The sequence below is a fragment of the Sus scrofa genome, chromosome 3, assembly GCF_000003025.6.
Source record: "Sus scrofa isolate TJ Tabasco breed Duroc chromosome 3, Sscrofa11.1, whole genome shotgun sequence".
Classification (NCBI taxonomy): Eukaryota; Metazoa; Chordata; class Mammalia; order Artiodactyla; family Suidae; genus Sus; species Sus scrofa.
Window position 1 is genome coordinate 59,087,378 of NC_010445.4, and position 26,610 is coordinate 59,113,987.

A 26,610-nucleotide genomic window follows, 5' to 3' on the forward strand; every position below is an offset into this window, starting at 1 on the left:
CTGAGACCTACACCACAGCTCACTGCAACACAGGATCCTTAACCCACTGAACAAAGCCAGGGATCGAATCCACATCCTCATGGATACTTGTCGGGTTCGTTAACCACTGAGCCACGAAGGGAACTCCTATACTCTTAAACACTGTAGTTCTGTTTTCTCTGCTTTTGATATATATATAAATAGAATCCAGAGCATGCGTTCTCTTGTGTCTGACTTTTTTTTTTTCCCAGCCACTGGCCTCCCCCGAAGCCTATGGAAGTTCCCTAGCCAGAGCTGTGACCAATCCACAGCTACAGCAATACTAGATCCTTAACCACTGTGCTAGGCTGGGAACCCAACTGGTGCCTCCACAGAGAGAAGCCAGATCATTAGCCCACAGTGCCTCAGTGGGAACTCCTCTGTCTGACTTCTTTTGATCACTTTTTTAATGTGCATGAATTTCACCCATGTTGTTGTGTGTATGAGGATTCTGTTTCTTTCCATTGCTGAGCACTATTCCCTTTTGTGAATATTCCCTACTTTATCCATTTGCCTGTTGATGGATGTGTGAGTTGTTATTGGTTTCAACTTATAGATACACACTGATCCTTTCCTCTTTTCCAACTTTACTGAAATATAATTAAAGTATGCTCACGTGGATGCATCTAATGTGTATGATTTTATCAGTTTTGACACGTGTACACCTGTGAAACCATCACAGCAGTCAAGAAAGTGAACATGTTCATTACCATCTTGTGTTCTTTTGGGTAGAGGGATGGATGGGTGGATGGATGGATAGATGGATGGATGGATGGATGGATGGATGGATGGATGGATGGATGAATGGATAGATGGATGGATGGATGGGTGGGTGGATGGATGGGTGGGTGGATGGATGGATGGGTGGATAGATGGGTGGGTGGGTGGATGGATGGATAGATAGGTGGATGGATAGATGGGTGGATGGATGGTTGGGTGGATGGATAGATGGGTGGGCGGATGGATGGATTGATAGATGGGTGGGTGGGTGGATGGATGGATAGATAGATGGATGGATAGATGGATGGATGGATGGTTGGGTGGATGGATAGATGGGTGGGTGGATGGATGGACTGATAGATGGGTGGGTGGAGGGAAGGATGGATGGATAGATGGAGGAATTGATGGATGGAGGGAGGGATAGATGGATGGATGAATGGAGGATTGATGGATGGAAGGAGCCTCACATGGCATAGTTTCCCCTCACCATTTTGAATGCATTTCCTTGAATTCCTTCTCAAATAGATGTTGGCTGGCTCAAAGGGCTCATTCTGGTGCCTCGGCAGCCTGCTAATACTAGAATCTTGACTGGGGCTTGAGAAATTACAAGTGCACCCTGCTTCGCGCCTTGACAGAAGCTCCTGAATAATACACCACTCTGGCCAACAAAAGACAGATCAGATGGAGAGGGAAGATTCTTGAACTTCTCCTGGTTGTCGCTGATCAGAGTTGAGGATGCACTCCTGACCACATGACCACCACTATTTGAGTCACACTGCAGAATGTGATAGACAAGAAAGATTAGTAGATTCTCAGAGAGTTAGCAGACCTCATCTGCACTGCCCATAACCAACCTCTCAAGTTCCCAGGCCACAAGGGGGCCCACTCTCCCCTCCCCCCCAGGCCTCTGCTCTCAGAAGTTAATTCTTTTCTGTCACCTTTTCCCGTTTATATCCATCTTTTACTCTCCTTCATAAAATTTCTCATAACTCTCCCATCCCAGCGCCACCCCTATAAGCGTTCACTCCTTTGAGAAGCTCCAAAGTCCCTGGAAATTTCCACCTTTGGCTACTAAGGTTGAAGAGACCTTGGATTCAGAGTAACACAATGGGGTTCTCAGAGCCCACTCTGAGCCCTCATCTGCCCCTCTTCCCCTCACTCACACCTGCCAACTCCATCCCAGAATTGCCCAAACCACTCTGGCTTCCCCAGCAGCTCACTGGGATGTTGGCTTCTGCCACTGTGTGTCCTGGTACCTAACCTTTGCCACATCTACTGCCCTACCACCTCATATAACAGGCCTGGGGACACTGCTCTCACCCTTCTGGCATTTACTCCCCAGCTCTCCACGTTTTGGGGTTCAGACTTCTCCCTTAGTACCATTGATTCACACCAGGTCTGCCCCACCACACAATTCAAATGGGACAAATTCTACACTGACTTGAATTGTTTTCTAATAGCTTTTCATGTGCTAGTATATTTGAGGCAAGAGGGGGATTTTCCTTTCTTTTGCATTTTAAGTACAGAGATAATGATAGTGATCAAACATGATTCTACCAAGAAATAGCATCAACAAATACCATTGACAAGTTGATATACTACTTGTCTTTAGATTTTTTTTAAGGGGCTCACCAAGGCACATCACCAAGAAATTCAAGAAATTGTTTTTTTTTTTTTCTTTGCTTTTGAGAGCCATACCTGTGGCATGTGAAAATTCCCAGTCTAGGGGTCAAATCAGAGCTGCAGCTGCCAGCCTACACAACAGCCACAGCAATGTGGGATCCCAGCTGTGTATGTGACCTATATCACACTCATGGCAATGCCAGGTCCTTAACCCACTAAAAGAGGCCAGGGATAAAACCCTTGTCCTCATGGATACTAGTTGGGTTCTTAACCCACTGAGCCACAATGGGAGCTCCCAGATTTTTTTCTCTTTAGTGTCCTTTATTTTTTTTAATTGTTATTTTCCCCAACACACTTTTTTTTCCACCTACAGCATGGTGACCAGTTACACATACGTGTATACATAATTTTTTCTCCCATTGTCGTGCTGTGTTGTAAGTATCTAGACATAGTTCTCAGTGCTACACAGCAGAATCTCATTGTAAATCCATTCCATGAGCAATAGTTTGCATCTGTTGACCCCAAGCTCCCATTCCCTCCCACTCTGTCCCCTCCCCCCAGGAACCACAAGTCTATTCTCCAAGTCCATGATTTTCTTTTCTGTGGAAAGGTTCATTTGTGCTGTATATTAGATACAAGATATGAGTGATATCATATGGTATTTGTTTTTCCCTTTCTGACTTATTTCACTCAGTATGAGAATCTCTAGTTCCATCCATGTTGCTGCAAAAGGCATTATTTTGTTCTTTTTTATGGCTGAGTTGTGTTCCATTGCATATATATACCACATCTTCCTAATCCAATCATCTGTCGATGGACGTTTGGGTTATTTCCATGTCTTGGCCTTTGTGAATAGAGCTTCAATGAACATGCAGGTGGATGTGTTTTTTCAAGGAAAGTTTTGTCTAGATATATGCCCAAGAGTGGGATTGTTGGATCATATGGTAGTTTTATGTATAGATTTCTAAGGTACCTCCATACTGTTCTCCATAGTGGCTGTACCAGCTTACATTCCCACCAACAGTGCAGGAGGGATCCCTTTTCTCCACAACCCCTCCAGCACTTGTTATTTGTGGACTCATTAATGATGGCCATTCTTACTGGTGTGAGGTGGTATTTCATGGTAGTTTTGATTTGCATTTCTCTAATAATCAGGGATGTTGAGCATTTTTTCACGTGCTTGTTGGCCATCTGTATATCTTCTTTGGAGAAATGTCTACTTCAGGTCCTTTGCCCATTTTTCCATTGGGTTGTTGGCTTTTTTGCTGTTGAGTTGTATAAGTTGCTTGTATATTCTAGAGATTAAGCCCTTGTCCATTGCATCATTTGAAACTATTTTCTCCCATTCTGTAAGTTGTCTTTTTGTCGTCTTTTTGGTTTCCTTTGCTGTGCAAAGGCTTGTCAGTTTGATTAGTTCCCATTGGTTTATTTTTTTAAGTCTCCTTTATTGTCCTTTGGGTTTTTTTAATGATTTTTATTTTTTCCATTATAGGTGGTTTAGTGTTCTGTCAATTTTCTACTGTACAGCAAGGTGACCCAGTCACACATACATGTATACATTCTTTTTCTCACATTATCCTCCATCATGCTCCATCTTAAGTGACTAGATACAGTTCCCAGTGCTCTACAGCAGGATCTTATTGCTTATCCACTCCAAAGGCAATAGTTTGCATCTGTTAACCCCAAATTCTCAATCCATCCCACTCCCTCTCCCTCTCCCTCTCCCTTGGAACAACAAGTCTGTTCTCCGAGTCCATGAGTTTCTTTTCCGCAGAAAGGTTCATTGGTGCCATATATTAGATTCCAGATATAAGTGATAAAATATTGCATTTGTCTTTCTCTTTCTGACTTGTTTCACTTAGTATGCCATATTGCTACAAATGGCATTATTCTGTTCTTTTCTATGGCTGAGTAGTATTCCATTGTGTATATATACCACATCTCCTTAATCCATTCATCTGTTGGTGGACATTTAGGTTGTTTCCATGTCTTAGCTATTGTGAATAGTGCTGCAATGAACATACAGGTGCATGTGTCTATTTCAAGGAAAGTTTTGTCTGGAATGGGATTGCTGCGTCCTAGGGTAGTTCTATATTTAGTTTTCTGGGGTGCCTCCATACTGTTTTCCATAGTGATTGTACCAATTTACATTCCCACCAACAGTGCTGGAGGGTTCCCTTTTCTCCACACCCCCTCCAGTAGTTGTTATTTGTGGACTTATTAATGATGGCCATTCTGACTGGTATGAAGTGGTACCTCATGGTAGTTTTGATTTGCATTTCTCTAATAATCAGTAATGTTGAACATTTTTTCACGTGCTTTTTGGTCAAATTTGTATATCTTCTTTGGAGAAATGTCTATTCAGGTCTTTTGCCCATTTTTCAATTGGGTTGTTGGTTTTTTTGCCTTTGAGTTGTATAAAGTTGTATATTTTAGAGATTATGCCCTTGTCGGTTACATCGTTTGAATCTATTTTCTTCCATTCTGTAAGTTGTCTTGTGTGTGTGTGTGTGTGTGTGTGTGTGTGTGTGTGCTTTCCTTTGCTGTGCAAAAGCTCCTAGAGTTTTTTGTAAATTATTACTAACAAGTTTTCCCAGACACAGTGACCTATGAGTAAATTTAAGAAAGTGACATTTTGGAGTCCCATGAGGATGCAGCTTTGATCCCTGGCCTTGCTCAGTGGGTTAAGGATCCAGCGTTGCCGTGAGCTGTGGTGTAGGTCACAGACATGGCTCGGATCCCACATTGCTGTGGCTGTGGTGTAGGTCAGCAGTTGTAGCTCCGATTCGACCCCTAGCCTGGGAAACTCCATATGCCGCGGGTGTGGCCCTAAAAAGACAAAAAAAAAAATTGGATCTACAGCTGCCAACCTATGCCACAGCAACCCTGGATCCCAGCCGAATTTTCGATGTACACCACAGCTCACAGCAACACTGGATCCCTGACCCACTGAGTGAGGCCAGGGATTGAACTTGCATCCTCCTGGATACTAGTTGAATTTGTTTCCTCTGTGCCATAACAGAAACTCACCTCTCTTTATACTGTCCCTGGGACTTGGACTTGGACTGGACTGGGGGCAAACCTGGCTGTTTTTGGTCTGGTCTCACATCCTGCTCAGCCTGGGATGCTGGGGTCTGCTCCAGACTCCAGCTGTGAGCCGTCTCTCCCAGCAGCTGCTCAGATAGCCTTCTGGGTGGTCCCCGCAACGAGTCAGCAGGGCACACCCTGACCCAGAACCCCCGCCTCAGGCCATGTCCGTTTCTCCAGCAAATACTAATGAATGCCTACTCCATGCCAGCTGTCCCGCCAGGCACTAAGGATAGGACAACGAGAAAAACCAAACATGGGCCTGCCCTCATAGAGCTTACATTCTACTGGGTGAGAAGACAACAATCACACAACTAAGTGTGAAGAGTAGGAAAGAAGAGCTAAGATGCTGGGAAGCCCAGGTATCCAGTGTTGCAAGAAATTATAGGAGGCCTTTTATCAGTCTGCCTGCATTAAAAAAGAAAAGCCTTCCTTGGGAGTTCCCGTTGTGGTGCAGTGGAAACAAATCCAACTAGGAACCAGGAGGTTTCATATTCGATCCCTGGCCTTGCTCAGTGGGTTGAGGATCTGGTGTTGCCATGAGCTGAGGTGCAGGCTGGCAGCTGTACCTCTGATTAGACCCCTAGCCTAAGAACCTCCATATGCCTTGGGTGTGGCCCTAAAAAGCAAAAAAAAAAAAAAAAAAAAAAAAAATCCTTCCTCAACAGGCCCCAGCAACATCTCTTTTGGCCACAGAGCAGCATATGGAAGTTCCCAGGCTAGAGGTAATCAGAGTTGCAGCTGCGGGCCTACACCACAGCCCTAGCAAAGCCAGATCTGAGAGGCATCTGCAACCTACACCATGCCTTGTGGCAAGGAGTGATCCTTAACCTACTGAGCAAGACCAGGGATCAAACTGTATCCTCATGGATGATAGTCAGGTTCTTAACCCGCTGAGCCACAATGGGAACTCAGGCCACAGCAACATCTATAGATTTGTGAGACGTGAGGTGCAGAGAGACCGAAGTCGCAGGGTGATCAGTGTTCAGCGCGTTAAAGCCGCCAAGGAAGGTGTGGAGTTCCTGACACAGCGCCACCTCTGCACCTATTGGTCAGTGGTGGGATTGCATGTCCTGGCTGCCTTGTGTGGATGGGGCCCTGCGAGGCTGGACGCTGCAATTAAGAAGTCAAGTGTGTCCCTTTTCCGGACGGAACATTTGTCAGCCAGTGTGAGGCCCTCGGGGTTCTCTTTTCCCCTAGTGAACGACTATGTGTGTGTCAGCTTCCGCCCCCAGGGAGGCTGTGATGAGCAAGCCCCTGGCCACCCATCGTGCGCATGAACTTGAGCATGAAACAAACCTCTGTGGTCCTAAGCCACTAAGCTTTGGGGTTCAGTGGTCAGAATTTCCTGAGATTGAGCCTCCTGGTGGCTGAAGAAGTGGGTTTGTTGTTTTCTCTACAAAACATCCTGGTGAGAGCAGGGCGGCGGCAAGGGAGTCATTCCTCCCCACCCCCCGGTGCCCAGCACAGCGTTCAGCTCCGAGCCGGGGTTCTGCCAGATATTGTTCTTGACCCCGTCTTCCCTCGGAAAAGCTTCTTGTCCGGGTAGGAAAGGCAGTAGACACCCTTCCAGTCAGATCAGCTTCTCTTCCCTTCGGTGAAGCTCCTTCCTTAAGGGGCCTTCTGCCTTCCCCGTCAATACCTTGCACAGGTCCCAGGCATAGCTATCCTGGTCCCCCCTTGGGACGTCCACTGAAGCCTTTTCCTGCAGGGGGAGACCAAGAGGAGGGGCCTGAAGCACTTCTTCCTGCAGAAAGGAGACCCAGACACCCATGAAGGATATGCCTCTCACATCCTCCTATCTCCTTACACTGGGCAATTGGGGGCTGGGAAAGAACATAAACTACCGGACAGAAATTCCCTCCAAACCAAAAACCTACACACGCGATTTTAGGGACATTTAAAAGACACGATTCCATAAACAAAATGTGATGAATATAGACACAGATATATCTAGCTAGAAGGATAGACACACACACACACCCTGGAATATTATGCCACCTTAAAGAGGACAGAAATTCTGACACAGGCTACAACATGAATGAACCTTGAGGACATGATGCTCAATGAACTAAGCCAGTCACAAGAAGGCAGATATTTCATGTGTGATTCCACCCATTTGAGGTACCTAGAGTAGTGAAAATCATAGAGACAGGCTCTGTGAGGGTGCCGGTTCGATCCCTGTCCTCGATCAGTGGGTTAAGGATCCAACATCACCGCAAGCTGCCTTGGATCCAGTGTGGCCACAGCTGGGGTGTAGGCTGCAGCTAAGCTCTGATTCAAGACCTGGCCCAGGAACTTCCATATGCCACAGGGGCAGCCATAAAAAAAAAAAAAAAAAAAAACTGTAGACACAGGAAGTAGAATTGTAGTTGCCAGGACCTGGGGGGGAATAGGGAGTTATTTATTGGTGATGATGGTTACACAATAATGTACTTAATACCACTGAACTGCACACTTAAGAACGTTTACCCCAGGGAGTTCCCGTCGTGGTGCAGTGGTTAACGAATCCGACTAGGAACCATGAGGTTGCGGGTTCGATCCCTGCCCTTGCTCAGTGGGTTAACGATCCAGCGTTGCCGTGAGCTATGGGGTAGGTTGCAGACGCGGCTCGGATCCCGCGTTGCTGTGGCCCTGGCGTAGGCCGGCAGCTACAGCTCCGATTCAACCCCTAGCCTGGGAACCTCCATATGCCGAGGGAGCAGCCCAAGAAATGGCAAAAAGACAAAAAAAAAAAAAAAAAAAAAAAAAAAAAAGGAGCGGTTACCCCAGATGGACATTAATCTCTAACTCACTCTTCAATTGACAGAAAAGGAATGAGAGAAATGGTGACTCAGTCTATGGGAAGAGAAGGGCAAAGAAACCGTGAGACTCAAGGGACATTTCCACCCCTAGGGCCCCTATTGAACAAGGACGGATCTGGGCAAGGCCAATGGGAGAAAACCACATCTTTCTGGACCCCACGTTGGTACCCCCCATCTTTAAGGGATAAAAACCCCTATAGGACAATAGAGAGGGGGATTCTTGTCCCGGGAATCGTTTGCTTTCCTGTAATAAAGACTTTGCTTGCTTGAAAAAAACAAAAAGAAAAAAGAAAAGAAAAGGAAAAAAAAGAATGGTTATAATGGAGGAGTTCCCTGGTGACTTAATGGCTCCTTTCCTTTTGTGTCAGTACCAAGACTTTGAGGGTCCTGAGTCTCCCTCTCTTTGGCCATCTGCAGGGACAGAAGCTGTGTGCTGTCAACCAATCATTGTGTCCCACTGGCTGGCACAGCAGCGGGTTCAGGAATGGGTACGTACCCCAGTGTGAACCTCACCGATATGAGAACTTTGCTGCAGCTTCAGGGAAGAAAGCCTTCTTCTGACCACCCGTCAGAGCTGCCAGAGGAGCCCCACTCCCTGCCTGGACAGTGTGTGGTGACACCGTGACACCCCAGGAAGCAGAGGACAGATCTTGGTAACATGATTTCAGCCAATGGATTAAGCTCTGCCTACAACTACTTGATCTAGTCCTGACTTTTAAATTATAGGAACCAAAAATTTCCTTTCTGTATAGGTCAGATTGAATCAAGTTCTCTCTTGTTTGTACCATAAAAATACCCGAAACAAGGATTATTTTCACAAAATTAATAGAAAATTACAAAAAGATACATTTTCAGTTCATTTTTATCGATTTTAGTTCCTCCTTTGCCCTTGAATATTTTCAGTTGCTGGATATGACAAAAGTGCCCTGCTGGAAGAAGTTCACGTGTTAAGCAGCTAACATCCTGAGCAGGGTGAATCCATCAGGACCACTCGATTCAGGAAGTATATTTGATCTCCTACTGTGGACAAAGCCCCATCAAAGATGTCATGAAAGCACAGATAGGGATTAGACAAGATCTCTGTCCCTGAGGCTCACGGTTCAGTGAGAGAGACATAGACACCTGGCTCCCCAGACAGCACCCACTGGGTGCTGAAGGCAAGCACAGTATCAAATTCATTCACTGCGGCATCTCTAATGCCTAGAATAGCATCTGGCACCTTGCCAATTGTGTGTGTGTGTGTTTCTTAATTGAGTGAAATAAATAAATAGACCCATTACTTCTTCAAGTCACCATCCCAACATGGGCTTAAAAATGGAACCAGGAGTTCCCATTGTGGCTCAGCTGGTTGAGGTCCCAACGTAGTCTCTGTTGAGGATACAGGTTCAATCCCTGGCCTCACTCAGTGGGTTAAGGATCTGGTGTTCCCACGAGCTGCCGCATAGGTCAAAGATGAGACTCAGATCCTGAGTTGCTGTGGCTGTGGTGTAGGCTGGCAGCTGCAGCTCCAATTCGACCCCTAGCCTGGGAACTTTCATATGCTGCAGGTGTGGCCATAAAAACAAGAAAAAAATGGAATCAATGCCGGAGTAATAATTTGAACTTCCAGTGTCCCTTGCTTCCAACTACTGCAAGAATTTCAGTCCTTACAAAGTCTCCTCCACTCCCATGACCCTAGGAGTCCCTGTGCTTCCCCTGGTTCCATGAGGGCAGTGGGCACTGAGGCCCCAGCTCCCAGATCATTTAACTATTTTTGTTGTTGTTGTGGTTGCTCCCTCAGCATATGGAGTCCCCAGGCCAGGGATCAGATCCCAGCCCCAGTTGCAACCTATGCCACAGCTGCAGCAATGGATCCTTTAACACACTGTGCCAGGCCCAGGATGGAACCTGCGCCCTAGCTCTGCAGGATGCCACCAATCCTGTTGCACCACATAGGAACACCAGATCCTTAACTGTTATTTGATTAAAGGAATGAAATGAGAGCTCTTTCTACACTCTAAGTTTCATTGCCTTCCCTCCCCCTCCTCTAAGTAAATTCCTTCCTTTGAAAGACAAAGTAAGAAAGGACTGTGCTGGAAAAACCTGCCAGGACATCTCTCAAGGCCCCTTGCTTTCTCCATGGGTTCAACCCCAAACCCAGAAGCTACATTCAAATCAACAAAGGCATGCAGGTGGGAGAGGAGAGGAAAGTCATAGGCCCTGAGGAGTTAGTCCCACAGTGGGTTCAGGGAAATGCAGCCCCAAACCACAAAAGGCACTAAGAATTCTGCTCTTTGCTTTCATCTTGTGATGGACATAAAAAGCGATTTTAATACATAACCTGTAACAACACTTCACTGAGCCCTTTGGGTCTCCGCCCCCAAGTCCCTCAAGTCCCACACTTTGGAGCCTCATATTTCCCACAATCAAAAGAAACCCTTGTGACCCAGCAGGTTAAAGACCCACCGTTGTCACTGCAGCAGCTTGGGTTGGCCTGGGAACTTCCACATGCCACAACGCGGCCAAAAAATAAAGAAAAACAAACTTTCTTTTTTTACCTCTAACTTAACTTATTTCTCCCTGTCTCTTCTCTCTACCTCCTTCTTTTTAATTGCAGTAAAATATCCGTAATATTAAATTTACCATTTTAACAATCTTAAGCAAAAAGTTCAGTGGCTTAAGTATGTTCATTTACGATATTGTGTAACCATCATCATCATCTACCTCCCAGCACTTTCTCATCTTGCAAAACTGAAACTCTGTCCCCATTAAACACTAACTTCCCCTTCCCCCTCTTCCCAGCCCCTGGCAACCACCATTCTGTCTTCTGTCTCTGTGAATTTGACTAGACTCATGCAGTACTTGTTTTCTGTGTCACGATCTTAAGGTTCATCTATTTGGTACATATGTCAGAATTTCATTCCTTTTTTCTGGCCGTGTAATATTCTATTGTATAGCTATACCATGTTTCGTTTACCTATTGGTCCATTGATGTCTCTAGGGTTGTTTCCACCTTTTGGCTAGTGTGAGTAATGCTACCATGAACACAGGTTTACAAGCATCTGCTGTAGCCCTGCTTTCTGTTCTCTTGGGTGTACACACAGGAAGGGACTTGCTGGGTCCTAGGGTAATTCTATGATCAACTTTTTGAAGAACTGTTTTGCACAAACTGCTCTCCACAGCAATGGCACCACTTTGCTTCTCATCAGTAATGCACTAGAATTCTGGTCTCAGAGAGTGCCCATCGTGGTGCAGCGGTTAACAAATCCAACTATGAACCATGAGATTGCAGGTTCCATCCCTGCCCTTGCTCAGTGGGTTAAGGATCCAGCGTTGCCGTGAGCTGTGGTGTAGGTCGCAGATGCGGCTTGGATCTGATGTTGCTATGGCTGTGGCATAGGCCGGCATCTACAGCTCTGACTAGACCCCTAGCCTGGGAACCTCCATATGCCACAGGAGCAGCCCAAGAAATGGCAAAAAAGACCAAAAAAAAAAAAATTCCAGTCTCTCCACATCCTCATCAGCTGGTTACAGCTGACCTTCGGTGTCTATGGGAGATTGGTCCTAGGACCTGTCACAAATGTCCAAACTGAGGACACTCAAGTCCCATAGCTGTCACATGGGATCTGCAATTGTTTGGATGCGTGGATGTGAACCTGCAGGTACGGAAGCCAGCTGTATTTTCTGTTTTTTAACCATAGCCATCCTAGGGAGTGTAAAGTATGGTTTTGATTTACTCCAGGCCACTTTACAGTGAGCCAACAAGGACCCTCTGTTAATGTACCATTAATTCAATTTTGTCTCTTCACACGTTTGCTTCTTTTCTATCCCACTACCAGCTGGCTCAGTTCTCAATTCCCAGCTCAAAATCCAATTGGCTCAACCAAGCTGATGGATTGATTTTCTTTGGGTCAGATGTCTATACTTGGCCCAAAAGGCTCCAGCCACGGAATGGATGGAAGTGGTCGAGTGGGCTTCCCTTTCCAGGAGTTCCTGACAGCACTTTCTAAACAGGGTTGCAGGGAATAGGTCAGGGCAGACTTGTGTGGTGCAGACTGCAGTGGGCTGTGGGCATGGTGCTGGACAGGAAACATGAATTCCATAGTTTGAATACAAGGAACTGCCCCTCAGAAATGTCAAATTGTCCACACGCCAGGAGGAGAGCCACCTCTTAGCTGCAAACTCAAGTTAATATACTCTTAGACCTTGGGGCAGTTAATGGAATGTTTCTTTTATTTCTTTAGGATGAGTCCTCATTCATTTACAGTGAGAAATAAGTGAGTCAGGAGGAAGCTGCCAGAGCATCAGATATGTGCAGGCCACTCCCCAAGAAAAGCCAAATTTTAATCAGAGAATGTGGTACAGGCGACCTCAGATCAAGGGGAAACAGGGACCCATCTGGGGGACCAAGAGGCAGGACTTTCTCACCCTTGCCCAAGGCCAGGACAGCTTGGCCAATGGCTGGCTTTTTGCATTTTCTTTATTTTATTTTATTTTATTTTTTTCTTTTTACAGCCACACCTGCAGCATGTGGAAATTTCCAGTCTAGGGTTCAAATCAGAACTGCAGCCACCAGCCTATACCCCAGCCACAGCAATACTGGATCCAAGCAGCATCTTTGACCTACCCAGCAGCTTGCAGCAATGCTGGATCCTTAACCCGGTGAGCAAGGCTAGGGATTGAACCTGCCTCCTCACAGATACTACATTGGGTTCTTAACCCACAGAGCCACAGGAGGAACTTCAGTATTTTCTTTATTTTATCTTCTTGGATGGCAGCTTTCAACAGTATAGAGACACCCACCCCTCTTTGAGGATTTGATGGGAGCCATGGATCTACTATCTAGAAAACACCACAAAATGCATAGTTTGGTATTCAGTATGGTGGATTTGAGACCACTCCATGTCCCTTTTCCCCTGGGCACATGGCTTCCCCTTGGTTAAGTGCGACAGGGCGACTGAGTTCTTGCCCATGTACTAGAAACAGAAATGAAGCCCACTCCCAGGCCTGACTCCCAACACCCCATTCCTAGCCAGGGGAGGACCCTGAGCCCTGGGAGCTTCGGAGCAAGCATCGGGGCTGGGCTCCTGAGTGACTGTGTGGATCACAGCCTGCCCTCCTGAGCCAGCTGGCTCTGCACTGTGCCCTGAGTGAGAAGGAAGCAGGGGCCATGGGAAGCCCACGCTATAGCCATTAGGCACCCTGACCAATACCCCTGGAGGCAGCCATTCTAGAACCAACCCCACCCCCACCCTTGTACCCCTCACCACCCAGCAGCGCTAAGGCCACCCCATCAGTCCTGAGTGTGCCCAAACCTGACTGCATCCAGCTCGGCTCCTTTAACACTTAGTAATCTACAAGCTCTTCCTGTTCCACTTCCTGGGTAGAACACAAGTCACGGGGTCCCCATCTTTGTCACACATTTACACACCCCCTTGGTCAACTCCCACAATGGCAACTCTTTGTCATACCAGTAAGGGCTCAAGGCCAACAGAAACTACCTGAATCCCTGTGTGACCTGGAGGGACTCACTCGGCCAGCCTGAGTCCTGCCCTGAGTGAGCCTCCGCCAGAGAGGGCGCCCCCAGACTCAGCGAAACTGGCCACCAAGGTCATGAGCCAACGTCCAATTCCCTGCCCTTTCGATAGCAGCGTCCACCCCTCATCAGTAGTGAGCTGGTCATTACGGCTGTGCTGCCCACTGGGGCTGACCTGGCAGCTGCAGAGGACAGTTTCTTTCTCCTGAAGCACCAGCCATGCCTCTTGTCTCATACTTTTATCTTTGTTTCCTGTAAACCCTCTTCTGACTAATGCAGCCGTGTTCTCATACAAGTTTTCTGGAGGAAAGAGTTGGGAGGGGGCAGGTGGTAGGTGGCCTTGGAGGGTCCCAGGCCTGCCCATGCCGTGCTTAACCTGGGTCAAGAGCCGGGCAGGAAGTTCTTAAGAGCATTGCTCAGGAGCAGAGGAGGGCTGAGAGGCCTGGGGTAGAGAAGGGAGGGGGACCGCTCTAGCTGCCCTGGTCCTGCCTCGGTTACACCTCCACGACCCAGAGAATCATGGGACTCCAGATGTGAAGGCTTAAGAGGCACCTGGCTGCTGGGAGCCAGGAGCCAAGGCCCACAGGAGTAGGGTGGGAGTAGGGGGCAAAGGGAGCAGGAAAGGACATCCTTCCAGAGACCGTGGGCGGTAGGAGGAGTGGGGGTGGCACCCAGGAGTGTCACTCCTGGGAAGAGGCAGGGATCAAAGCACCTGGAGGGCCCTCCAGGACAAAGGCAAACACTGAAGTCACTGCTGCACCCACAGAGCCCTGCCCCCACAAACCCAGCCCCCAGCTATAAGGTCCCCAGCCCAAGCAGGGTGTCCAGGCTGCGGAGGAGTCATGGCCAAGTCACATCTGCTGCCGTGGCTGCTGCTGCTGCCCACTCTGTGTGGTCCAGGCACTGGTGAGTTGCCCCAGCCTCTCTCCTCGCTCCCCTCCCACCTGGGGCCAGGTATGGAGAGAGCATCGCATTATCCTTTGTATGTACATTGTCCTTTTATGGCTGCTCCCTTGACATGTGGTAGTTCCCCAGCCAGGGATTGAATCTGAGCCTCAGCTTGGACCTACGCTGCAGCTGCAACGACACCAGATCTTTAACTCACTGTGCCAGGCTGGGGATCAAACCTGCACCTCCACAGTGAGTGACATGAGTCACTGCAGTCAGATTCTTCTATTTTTTAACGGCCACACCTGTGGCATATGGAGGTTCCCAGGCTAAGGGTCCAATTGGAACTGTAGCTGGGGCCTACGCCACAGCCACAGCAATACCAGATCCAAGCCTCATCTTTGACCGACAGCTACAGCTCACAGCAACACGGGATCCTTAACCCACTGGGCAAGGCCAGGAATCGCACCTGCATCCTCACAGACACTATGTCCAGTTCTTAACCAACTGCATTACAGCAGGAGCTCCCCATCTTCTCATTTTAAATTTGAAGGAGCTTTGATTCAGAGAGACTCCAGGGCTTGTCCAAGGTCACATAGCTGGTGGGGCACGAGATGGGGTAGAACCCAGAGCTGTCTAACTCGAGCATGGTGTTTTTTTTTTTTTTTGGTTTTGGTTTTTTCTTTTTTGCTTCTGTTTTTTTTGTCTTTTATTAAGGCTGCACCTGCAGCATATGGAGGTTCCCAGGCTAGGGGTTGAATCAGAGTTGTAGCCACTGGCCTAAGCCACAGCCACAGCAATGCCAGATCTGAGCCATGTCTGTGACTTCCACCACAGCTCACAGCAATGCTGGATCCTTCACCCACTGAGCGAGGCCAGGGATTGAACCTGCGTCCTCATGGATGCTAATCATATTCGTTTCCACTGAGCCACAACAGGAACTCCTCCCAGCATGTTTTAATAGCCATGAGCCACAGAAAAATTGGTCGTAGAGGTGGGGTGAGTTCAGGGTGTCAGGTGCGGCTTGAATCCCAAGGTTGCTCTGGCCCCAACCAACAGCCATCGGGACCACGTCATCCCCGGTCTGTGACCAGGGCCCTGAGTTCTGGTGCCAAAGCCTGGAGCAAGCATTGCAGTGCCAAGCCCTTGGGCACTGCCTACACCAAGTCTGGGGCCACGCCCCAACCGTGAGTACCACCCAAGAATGAACCGGGACAAAGGTCTGGAGTAGAGGGTCCTGGGTGGGCTCTGGCTGGGCCTGAGGGATTGCAGGTGGGCTGGACTGGGGGAGGTGGAACAGGACAGAATGTGAGGGGTGGGGTGGGGCGGGGTGGGATGGGATCACGGGCCATTGCCTGTGTCTTGGAATGCCCTGTCAGCCTCTGCCTGGCTGAGAGTGTCCCTGACTCACCTGCCTCACCTTGGGGTCCCTCCCCAGGATGACCTGTGCCAGGAATGTGAGGACATCGCCAGCATCCTCACCAAGATGGCCAAGGAGGCCATTTTCCAGGTGATGAGGCCCAGACCCTGCATGAAGTTTGGGGGTTAAGAGATGGAGAAGATGGGAGTTCCTGTTGTGGCTCATTGGGGTACAAACCTGACTAGTGTTCATGAGGACGTGGGTCCAATGCTTGCTTAGTGGGCTAAGGATCTGGCGTTGCTGTGGCTGTGGTCTAGGTCAGCAGGTGCAGCGCCGATTGGACTCCTAGCCTGAGAACCTCCGTATGCCACAGGGGCAACCCTAAAAAGGAAAAAAAAAAATTGGGAGAAGAGGTTAGCCCCTTAAAGGAGCCTTCTCCGGGCCGGGGGGATGCCTGGGTTTGCTGGGGACTCCAGGAGCCTCCTGGCCAGGTAAGGGTCAGGAAGTCAGCTCGGCAGCATAATCAGAGACAGTGTTTCTTGAAGGGAGCAGCCTTGCCTATGCCCAGCCACGTGGCTCCTTTGCACCCTCCCAACTCAAGGCTGAGGGCAAAGGTGGGCAGTTGGCTGGGCAGTGGCCCCGCATCCAGGGGCTCAGGCAGAGCCAGGCTGACGGTTGCCCCTCCTGCCTATCTCCCAGGACACGATGCGGAAGTTCCTGGAGAAAGAGTGTGACGTCCTCCCCGTGAAGCTGCTGGTGCCCCAGTGTCACCACCTGCTGGAGACTTACTTTCCGCTGGTCGTTGATCACTTCCAGAGCCAAATGGTGAGGTCTGCCCCCCTGGCTGCCTCTTTGCCTCCTGCACAGCCCCCAGCCGTCCTCACTCAGAGTTACACTCACACTGGGCACCCCAGCCCACCCCACATGCATGTAAACATAGGCACACATGCACACACACACCCTGCTCACAACTGGTCCAGGAAACTCGGTGACCCTCAGCCAGGTGTCCAGATCACAGCCCTACCCATCAGCTGTGCATAGTGGGCCTGCACACTTACAAAACACACACATTTTCACACCCCTCACGCAAACCTACACTGGGTCGCACACTCATGCTACACTCAGTCTCACGTAAAGCCCACACTGTCTACACACTCACAAGTACAAACACACTCTCACACACTTAGACTCATCCCCACAAACATCTGTGCTCACACACGGTCCCAGACCCCTGCCCCAAAGTCCTCACCTGGCCCCATCTCTGCCTTTGGTCACTCCCACCAGCTTACGGCCCCCAAACAGTCTGTCCCCTACTCCAGACCAAAGATAGTGGCCTAGGCCCTGAATCGTTGAGCCAGACTGAGCAGGAGTGGGGGTCCCTCCCCCACCCTGACCACCCCCTGGCCCCGCCTTGTGCCCTAGAACCTGAAGGCCATCTGCAAGCACTTGGGCCTGTGCAAACCTGAGCATCCAGAGCCAGGCCAGGGGCCAGAGCTGACAGGCTCTCTGCTGGACAAGCTGGCCCTCCCCCTGCTGCCCGCAGGCCTCCAGGCGAGGCCTGGGCCTCAGACACAGGTGAGAAAGGCCCCACACACACCGGAGAGGTTGGGCAGGGGTTGGGGGGGAGCTGGAGAGCTAGGGCCACAGCCCAGGCCCTTGTCCCTGGGAGAGGCAGGGTTGGGAAGGGACCAGCAGCTCCAGGCAGCCTCTGAGGCTGGAGCAGGAGGCAGGAGATGGAGGCAGGTGAGGCAGAGCCCAGAGGAGTCTTCCCTGGTCCAGCCTCCCTCCAGCGTGATTCTCTCCCCCAGGATCTCTCCAAGCAGAAGTTCCCCATTCCTCTTCCCTTCTGCTGGCTCTGCAGGACTCTGATCAAGCGGATCCAAGCTGTGGTTCCCAAGGTGAGGGGTCTAGGGCCTCATCAGGTGCCCCTCCCCTCTGTCGACTTGGGAAAACAACACACAACCTGAAAGTTGAAAGCTAAGTTTTATTTAGGGCAAAATTAGGACTTAAGCTCAGGAGACAGCATCTCAGGAGTCATGAGAAACCACTCCAAGGAGGTGAGGGGGGATCTAGGATATATAGGAATTTTTTGTAACAAAGGGCAGGTAGCAGGAACAAAGGAGGTCTGGACTCAATGAAGTCATTCCTTTGATACGCATCTCTGCCATGGGGCTGGACTCCTATGTCTTCCTAGCTCTCTTGGCGGGGGCTGCATTTGCAGATGGCTGTGACATTCTCTGTTTTGTCCACTTAACTACAGCCCTGGTTGGGTGGTATTTCAGATAGCTGTGAAATACCCCCAAAGAGACAGGGAAGTAACATCAGCGTATATGATAAAGGCGATGGGGGAGGTGCATGCCGCCATGCACACATTTTATAAAAGTGTGTTGCTAGTCTCTTGAAGGTTCCTACTAGTCACAAGGAGCTGACATCACCATGAAGGATTTTATTGTTTTTCTAGATATGAGGAAATGCAAGCATTCGGCACCTAAAATCTTCTCCTAAAAAATATCTATCCAGAGACTTTTTCTCCCAGTTTTCCCAGAGCACAGAGTGCTTCATGCCTGATTTCTATCCTGAGCTCAGCTCAGGGGGAGCTGCAGGTCAGCAGCTGCAGTTGCTCATGATTTAATCCATGTAGAGGCAGATGGCTGGGGACAGCAAGTGCCCGATTCCAGGTCACACCTCCAGGGCACCACCGCCCCCACCCCTCCTCACAGCCCAGTCAGGGGCCAGCTAGCTGCCAGGAATTAGGAGGGGGGCCACTTCTCCTCTGCTCCCCTACCCCCCTGCAAGGGACCCGGCACTTAGGCTAGGTGGCCTGGTTGCTGCCAGGCCTAGAGCTTATTCAATCACTGGGAAGCCCCTACCGTGTGGCAGGCATTACACCAGGTATCAAAGTGCAGAAAAGATTCTTCTAAGTCGTGGAGTTCCCATTGTGGCACAGTGGAAACGATTCCAACTAGTATCCATGAGGATGTAGGTTCGATCCCTGGCCCCTCGCAGTGGGTTAAGGATCCAGCATTGCCATGAGCTGTGGTGTAGGTTGTAGACATGGCTTAGATCTGGTGTTGCTGTGGCTCTGGTGTAGGCCGGCAGCTGTAGCTTCGATTGGACCTCCAGCCTGGGAACCTCCATATGCTGCAGTGTGGCCCTAAAAAAAGCAAAAAAAAAAAAAGAAAGAAAGAAAGAAAGAAAGAAAAGAAATACACTTAAACTTTGAAAAGATATCTCTAACTCCAGGTAGAGACACTGCATTCAGGGAGATAAATTAGGAGAAATGATGACTAGGTGGTGGCAGTAAAAAGAAATGGACAGATTCAAGATATTTAAATTTTAGATGGTAAAATTGAAGGACATGCCGACCGATGTGCTGAGACATGTGGAGTTTAGGAAGGAGGAGGCGTGAAAGAGGATACTGCTTTCTGAGTTGTGCAGGGCGGCAATGTGCACCACCATACGGAGGAAGGAAACCGTATTTGGTTTTAGACATCTGGAGTTTGCAGACGTTTCCATCCAAGGGAACTAGAGGAGGCAGTAAGGGTACATGGGTCTGGAACTTTGAGGAGCCTGGGCCAAAGCTAGACATTTCAGATGCATTAGATTGTGATGATTATTGAGATTGTCTAGAGCAGAGGGTAGAAGATGAGAAAGCCAGAGGTTGTGTTCAGAATGCGGAGTGGGGGGCGCAGGGGAGATAGGGGGTGGGGAGACTCCTGGCTTCCCCCAGGGTCTCTTGAAACCGGAGACTTGGGGACTGGTTGGCCCCAGGAGCCACAGACAAGAGCTCCTCCACCTGCGGTGAAGCGCAGGTGGGGAGGGAGGAGACTCAGGCCCGGCTCTCGTGGGAAACGCTGGATTTTCAGCAACTCCAGAGTCTTTGAGATCAGACGTGAGTCAGTGGCCTGGTTCCTGCACCAGCTCCGTGACTCTGAGCAAGTCCCCTGGACTGGCTGATGCTTCGTGTCCTCATCTGTAAACAGCACAATAAATCCCCAAGGGAACCAAGGAAGGTCTAACGAAGTACCCAGCTGGTGCTGGGCACAGAGTAGATCTTTCAGGGAAGGTCCCACCCTGCCCTCTCTTGGCCCCCTGCCCCAGGGTGTGCTGGGCAAGGCTGTGGCCCAGGTGTGCCACGTGGTACCCCTGGTGGTGGGCGGCATCTGCCAGTGCCTGGCTGAGCGCTACATTGTCATCCTGCTGAACATGCTGCTGGACCGCACACTGCCCCAGCTGGTCTGTGGCCTCGTCCTCCGATGCTCCAGTGAGGACAGCGTGGGCTCAGGTGAGCCTGCTGCTCCAACCCCTGCCCATCACCCCCTCCCACCTCCACCCCTGCCCTGCACCGCCCTCTCACTCTCCGGTCCCTGTGCCCTGCTCCAGCAAGGACAGGAACTGAATATCCTGCTGGGGGGCCTTGACCTTTTTTTCTCTCCAGCCCTCACTGGTCTGGGGTCCCTGCCAGGAGAATGGCTACCGCAAGACTCTGAGTGCCAGCTCTGCATGTTTGTGACCACTCAGGCAGAGAACAGCAGTGAGCAGGCCGTGCCACAGGCAATGCGCCAGGCCTGCCTGGGCTCCTGGCTGGACAAGCAAAAGGTGAGGGGCGGGCAGGAGGCGGGGGCGGGAGGGTTAGGACCCAGAGGCTGCCCACAGAAGAGAGTTGAGCCCAGGAAAGACTCCCCAGCTCTGGTTGTTGGGTGAGAACACTGAACCCTAAGCACTTGATGTAGGTCCCCAGAACTTTGTCCTTTTGGAGAGAGAATTCAGGGTAGTGAGGCAAGAAAGTGTTTATTTAAAGAGAGAAGAGAAAGAAGACAGGTGTGGAGAAACCACAGGCAAGTTTTATTAAAAGAGAAGAGAGGAGTTCCCCTTGTGGTGCAGCAGAAACAGATCCGACTAGAATCCATGAGGATAAATGTTCAATCCCTGGCCTCGCTCAGTGGGTTTGGGATCCAGCGTTGCCGTGAGCTGTGATATCAGTCTCAGATGCAGCTCAGCTTTTGCATTGCTGTGGCTGTGGTGCAGGCTGGTAGCTATAACTCTGATTCGACCCCTAGCCCGGGAACCTCCATATGCTGCAGGTGCGGCCCTGAAAAGCAAAAAAGAAAGAGAGAGAGAGAGAGAAGGTAGGTGCAGAGAAAGCACAGGCACAGGCAGGCCTGGAGGCAGGGTTGGGGAGGGAGAGAGAAAGAGCAAGAGAAGAAGCGAGCAACATCTACTTTGGAGGTCCCTTAAATTGCTTGTGTGAGGATGGTCCTTCTGGGCTTCCTCTGGCCAATCATCTTGCTTCGTCTGGCTTTGGCCTGATCAGGGCCCTCCCCTGTGTGCATGTGCATCCTTCAGCCAGGATGGTTTCTAGCACAAGGGTCTCTGGGAAGGTGACAGGATGTACTATGGTTTGCTACCCCCCTCCCTTCTCTGACCCCTGAAGAAACTTTCTGGGAGGGTGTCGTTCTGGAAGTCTCCTTAACCTCAAGAACAAGAAATAGGTTGTCTCCATTTTATCCAATCAGGAGGCAGCTTTTATCTTGCAGTTACCTGTCCACAGGGAACACATTACCATTGCTCAGCCTGGGACCCATTTATCTTCTGCTTCCCAGCCAGAGACACTCAGAGTGGGCCAGACCTCCGCCCTTTAGGGGCTCAGACAGGCAGGTGGAATGTGGGCTGAGCAATGGTGGGACTCTAACCTGCTAAGATCAGGAGCTTCTGGACAAAGGGCATGGGATCTGGAGGGCAAGCAGAGCCAGGCGTGAGGCCCAGTTATCTACCAGGACATGAGCAATGCCAGGGCCAGCTGGAGCAGGGGATGGCCTGGCTTCTCTCCAGGGTCCCAGTCCTCTCCCAGCCCCAACCCTCCTCCTAGTGTGACTCAGTGGGGACCAACCCATGGGCAGGAGGAGAGGGCTGGGCCTCACGTCCTGGAGTCTCTGTACTCATGGGGTGACGAGGCTTCCCAGGAGGCCCCTTCCAGCAGAATGCTCCCTTGCTCCCCCCATCAGGTCTCCAAGACCAGGAGCCTTAGGATGCCCTCTAGAACTGAGATGAAGGAATTCCTTGGTGTTGCAGCAGGTTAAGGATGCAGTGTTGTCACTGTTCTGGCTCAGGTCGCTGCTGTGGCTTGGGTTCTATCCCTGGCCAGGGAACTTCCCCACGCCACGGGTGCACCCAAAAAATAAATAATAAAAAATAAAAAAAAAAAAAATGGAGTTCCCATCGTCGCAGCAGAAATGAATCTGACTAGTATCCATGAGGATGTGTGTTTGATCCCTGGCCTCACTCAGTAGATTAAGGATCCAACATTGCCATGAGCTGTGATATAGGTCACAGGTTCAGCTTGGATCCAGCGTTGCTGTGGCTGTGGTGTAGGCCAGCAGCTGTAGCTCCAATTCCACCCCTAGCTTGGGAACCTCCATATGCCCCAGGTGCGGCCCTAAAAAAAAGAACTGAAAAGAGCTCCCACTGTGACTCAGTGGTATCAGTGGTGTCTCTGAATCCCCAGCCCGGCACAGTGGGTTAAGGATCCAGCATTGCCACAGCTGCGGCAAAGGTCGAAACTGCGATTTGGATGTGATCTCTGACCCTGGAATTCGATATGCTATGGGGTTACTAAAAAAGAACTGAATTTAAGGGGGGTGGAAGGAAGTTCCCATTGTGGCTCAGCAGTAACAAACCCAACTAGTATCCATGGGGATGCGTGTTTGATCCCTGAGCTTGCTCAGAGGGTTAAGGATGCAGAGTTGCCCTTAGCTATGATGTAGGTCAGAGACACAGCTCGGCTCTGATCCGGCATTGCTGTTGCTGTGGCTGTGGTGTAGGCCGGCAGCTGCAGCTCCAATTCTATCCCTAGCCTGGGAATTTCCACATGCCAAGCATGCGGCCCTAAAACCAATAAAGTGGGGGGGGGGAGGGAAGAAGGTGGGAGAAAGGGACTAAGATTCTGCCCCTATGCCTGCTCTTCCAATATCCCTGGCTTTGTCAGTAGAAACCCCTATTTCCACCCATACTGGCTCATTCAGGGTCTTACAGCCAAAGCAGTTCAGTGGGGCTGAGGGCTGGACCTACACCCAGGCAGGGGTTGGGGAAGACGGAGGAGCCCTGGAGTGACCCAGACAAGTGGGGAGGCCCAGCCAGCAAAGCAGGAGAGCCCAGCCCTGGCCTGGGTCCACCCCACCCGGTGTCTGTCCCCTCCTCAGTGTGAGCAGTTCGTGGAGCAGCATTCACTCCAGCTGCAGTCCTTCGTGTCCAGGGGCTGGGATGCCCACACCGCTTGCCAGGTATGCCCACTCCTCCCAGCTGGTCTCAGGACCAGCTCCCATGGCCCCCACCCATAGTCCTCAGAGGCCCTGCCCACCCCACCCCACCCCATCCCCAGGCACAAGGCAGCCCCAAGAGCACAAGCCCGGGACTGGGAAGTGCCCTCCCATGTTTAATATAGAAAAGGCAGTCTCAGAACAGTTAAGAAGGGAGCAGAGGAGTTCCCGATGTGGTTCCGCAGTAATGAACCCAACTAGTATCCATGAGGATGCAGGTTCGATCCCTGGCCTTGCTCAGTGCATTAAGGATCCAGCATTGACATGAGCTGTAGTGTATGTCACAAATACAGCTCAGATCCAGTGTTGCTGTGACTGTGGCGTAGGCCAGTGGCTGCAGCTCTGATTCCACCCCTAGCCTGGGAACCTCCATGTGCTGTAGGTGCGGGCCTAAAAAAAGAACAAAAAAAATTTTTAAATAAAATAAAAAGGGAGGGGGCAGAGATGAAACCCACCAGATTGCTGACGAAATCCCTGCCATCAGATGAGTGGTGGTGGTAGCTGGTATGTCCAGGGCTGGATTTTGGCAAGAGGAACAGAATAGAAAAGGAAATGATACGGGTGTGTGTTTCTGCTCTTGTTGAAATACTTTTTGTCCTCCTGGCCTCCCTTTTCTGTGAACTTTGCTCCAAACTCCTTCCCACCACCCCACACCACTCTCAGAATTTTCTCCCCCTCCTCTGTCCTGCCTGGCACCTTTTTTGAGGGTGTGGCCCTAAAAAGACAAAAAGGAAAAAACCAGGAAAGAACGGAAAAGGAGGGTGGAGGGGCAATCTAAGGAGTGGGGGTTGCTGCACATTATGGGATGGGGTGTTCACTGAGCCATGCAGCTGGTGAGGGGTACACAGGGGGTGTCCCGGGGCAAGCCTCCCACTTCCTCCAGCTCTAAACCCAGAAGCCTGTGGCTTGGGGGAGGCACCAAGGGATCTACAAGAGCTACCAAGTAGCAGGTGGGGTGAGAGCTGCCCCTTCCGAGAGGAGCCTCTCTGACCCCCTCGGAGCTGGGTCTGGGGGATGCGAGGCCCCAGGCTCTAACACTGTTCCCGTGGCAGGCCCTGGGGACGTGTATGACCCCATTCAGTCCTCTCCAGTGTGTCCACAGCCCCCACGTCTGATGACCACTCAAAGCCATGCCAGGTGAGTCCAGGCCCCTAATGGGGTGGGGTCCCTGTTCCCATTGGCTGGAGGGGGAGGAGTCCCCCAGGCCCCAAGCAGAAAGAGGCGGCCACTGCTGCTGGCTGCTCCATTCTCCTCCTCACAGGCCAGACCCCCGGCTCCTGAGGACCCCAGCAGCACCATCACCAGAGCGACTCTCTCGGACCCATCCACCCCACTTGCCCAGAATCCCCTGCCCTGACCCAGGCCTCAGGGGAGCTGCCACCTGGCTGAGGCTTCCCTTTCACAGCCCTCCTTGGGACTTGCTGAGCTTCTACATTTGATGTATTCAGACCAACCTAACCTTGCCTGAGGAAATCAGACTTTGCTGCCCAAGGATGACAATCCCTCAGATGCCAGGAATTCCTCCATCACCTGCTGCCTCCCTCCTGAGACACGTCCCTCTCTCTCCCCATCTTCGAACCTTGGGACAGGGTGGTTCAGATGCAGCCTCCGTGCGCCTCGGGGCAAGGAAGTGCCTCTGAGAACAAGCTTGGTCGACCTCACAGTTCTGCCCTGAGCGGGACCCCAACAAAAAGGCCATGTATTTATTTCTTCATTCTTGTTTTAAAAATGCAGTGAGTGCCTGTAGCCAGACCACATTCTAGGGGCCAGGGCTAGAGTTGTGAACAAAATGGTACGCCCCGGCCCTCCTGGGCTCACACCCCAGGGCCCGCCTCTTCCATCTGGGGCTGTAGGGGTGGGGAGGGTGAGTGGGGGAGCCCAGCCTGCTCCTGAAACCTCTAGAATCACAAGCCCCCATGGGAGGCCAGGGGGAGGAAGTGTCTGCTGCAGCTCGGACCTTCCCTGCAAGGGCCAGCTGGACATCATCCCTCCCCACTGACGCCAGCTGGTGGGGCCTGGGGGGTCAGGGAGCTGGGCCTTCCATCCCTGGTGAAACAGGAAAAGCAGTGGATGGCATAGGAGCCCCGGGCTCTGGTCCTGACTCTGCTATCAACTGGCCATGGGTCCCCAGCCAAGTAAGACACACGGCCCCTCACTGGCCCTCACTGGCCCTGGTGATGAAGGGGGAGCCCGGTGAGGTGGTCTTGGGGACTCTGCCACTCCTCCTGACTAGGCCCCTCCTCTAGCTCCAGCCCCTGCCCACAGCCACACCCAGAAGACTTCGCTCCCACACCTGCCTCCCCTACCACCTTTTCCTCGATAGGCCCTGAGGCCTGTGCTCTCAGTGCTGGGTCGGCCAGTCCATCCTAACTCTAACCACAGCCCAAAACCAGAGCCACTTCCCTCCTCTCTGAGTGTGAGGCATGGCCAAGGCTGCATCTTTTGGAGGAGGTCTGCAGAAGGGGCCCTGGGCCACCTTCACCTCCAACCCGAGCCAGCCCAGCTCCCACAGCGCCCCCAGAGCTGGGCCGAGGGGACCTCTTCATCACAGAAGTTGTCGTGGGCTTCCAGCCCCTCCCCAAGTCCTGGTCCAAGAGGACAGTGAGGGAGGAGCTGGGCCCTGCCCGACTCTGATCTCCATATGCACAAGATACTATACAGTTATTCTGCTAACACTTTTCCACAATTCAAAATTCAGAAGAATAAAAAATGGAAACATCGATCCCAGAAAAAATAGACCTGTGAAATCCTTAAACTCCTTTTTAAAAGCAGACATCCCTGGAGTTCCCACTGTGGCGCGGTGGGTTAAATATCCGACTGCAGCAGCTCAGGTCGCTGAAAAGGCATGGGTTTGATCCCCAGCCCCGAAACTTCCATATGCAGTGGATGTGGCCACTAAAAAAAGTTTAAAAAAAAAAAAATCAAGGGAGTTCCCATCGTGGCACAACGGAAATGAATCCAACTAGGAACCATGAAGTTGCAGGTTTGACTCCTGACCTTGCTCAGTGGGTTAAGGATGCCGCATTGCCATGCACTGTGGTGTAGGTCAAAGACGCTGCTCAGATCTGATGTTGCTCTGGCTGTGGTGTAGGCCAGCAGCTGTAGCTCTGATTAGACCCCCTAGCCTGGGAACCTCTATATGCCGTGAACACGGCCCTAAAAAAAGCTAAAAAAAAAAATCAGGAACGCCCTGGCATGGTCAAGCGTGGTGGAAACTGATTGGGCATGTTCACATTTGAAATGTTCTTCCGCTGAGGAGCGGTTGCTTTTTGTTACTGT

At 50.8% G+C, this 26,610-nt stretch overlaps 1 protein-coding gene across 2 annotated transcripts; it reads left to right on the forward strand.

The window, feature by feature from the left end:
- Window positions 14,563-26,065, forward strand: SFTPB (surfactant protein B). 2 transcript variants are annotated; one of them, XM_005662410.3, is made up of 11 exons: window positions 14,563-14,673; window positions 15,715-15,842; window positions 16,094-16,165; window positions 16,715-16,840; window positions 17,438-17,590; window positions 17,824-17,913; window positions 20,117-20,300; window positions 20,454-20,614; window positions 23,215-23,295; window positions 24,384-24,468; window positions 24,593-26,065. In XM_005662410.3, exons 1-10 carry the CDS (start codon window positions 14,610-14,612, stop codon window positions 24,444-24,446), a joined length of 1,122 nt encoding a protein of 373 aa, XP_005662467.1. In that variant the 5' UTR covers window positions 14,563-14,609; the 3' UTR covers window positions 24,447-24,468; window positions 24,593-26,065.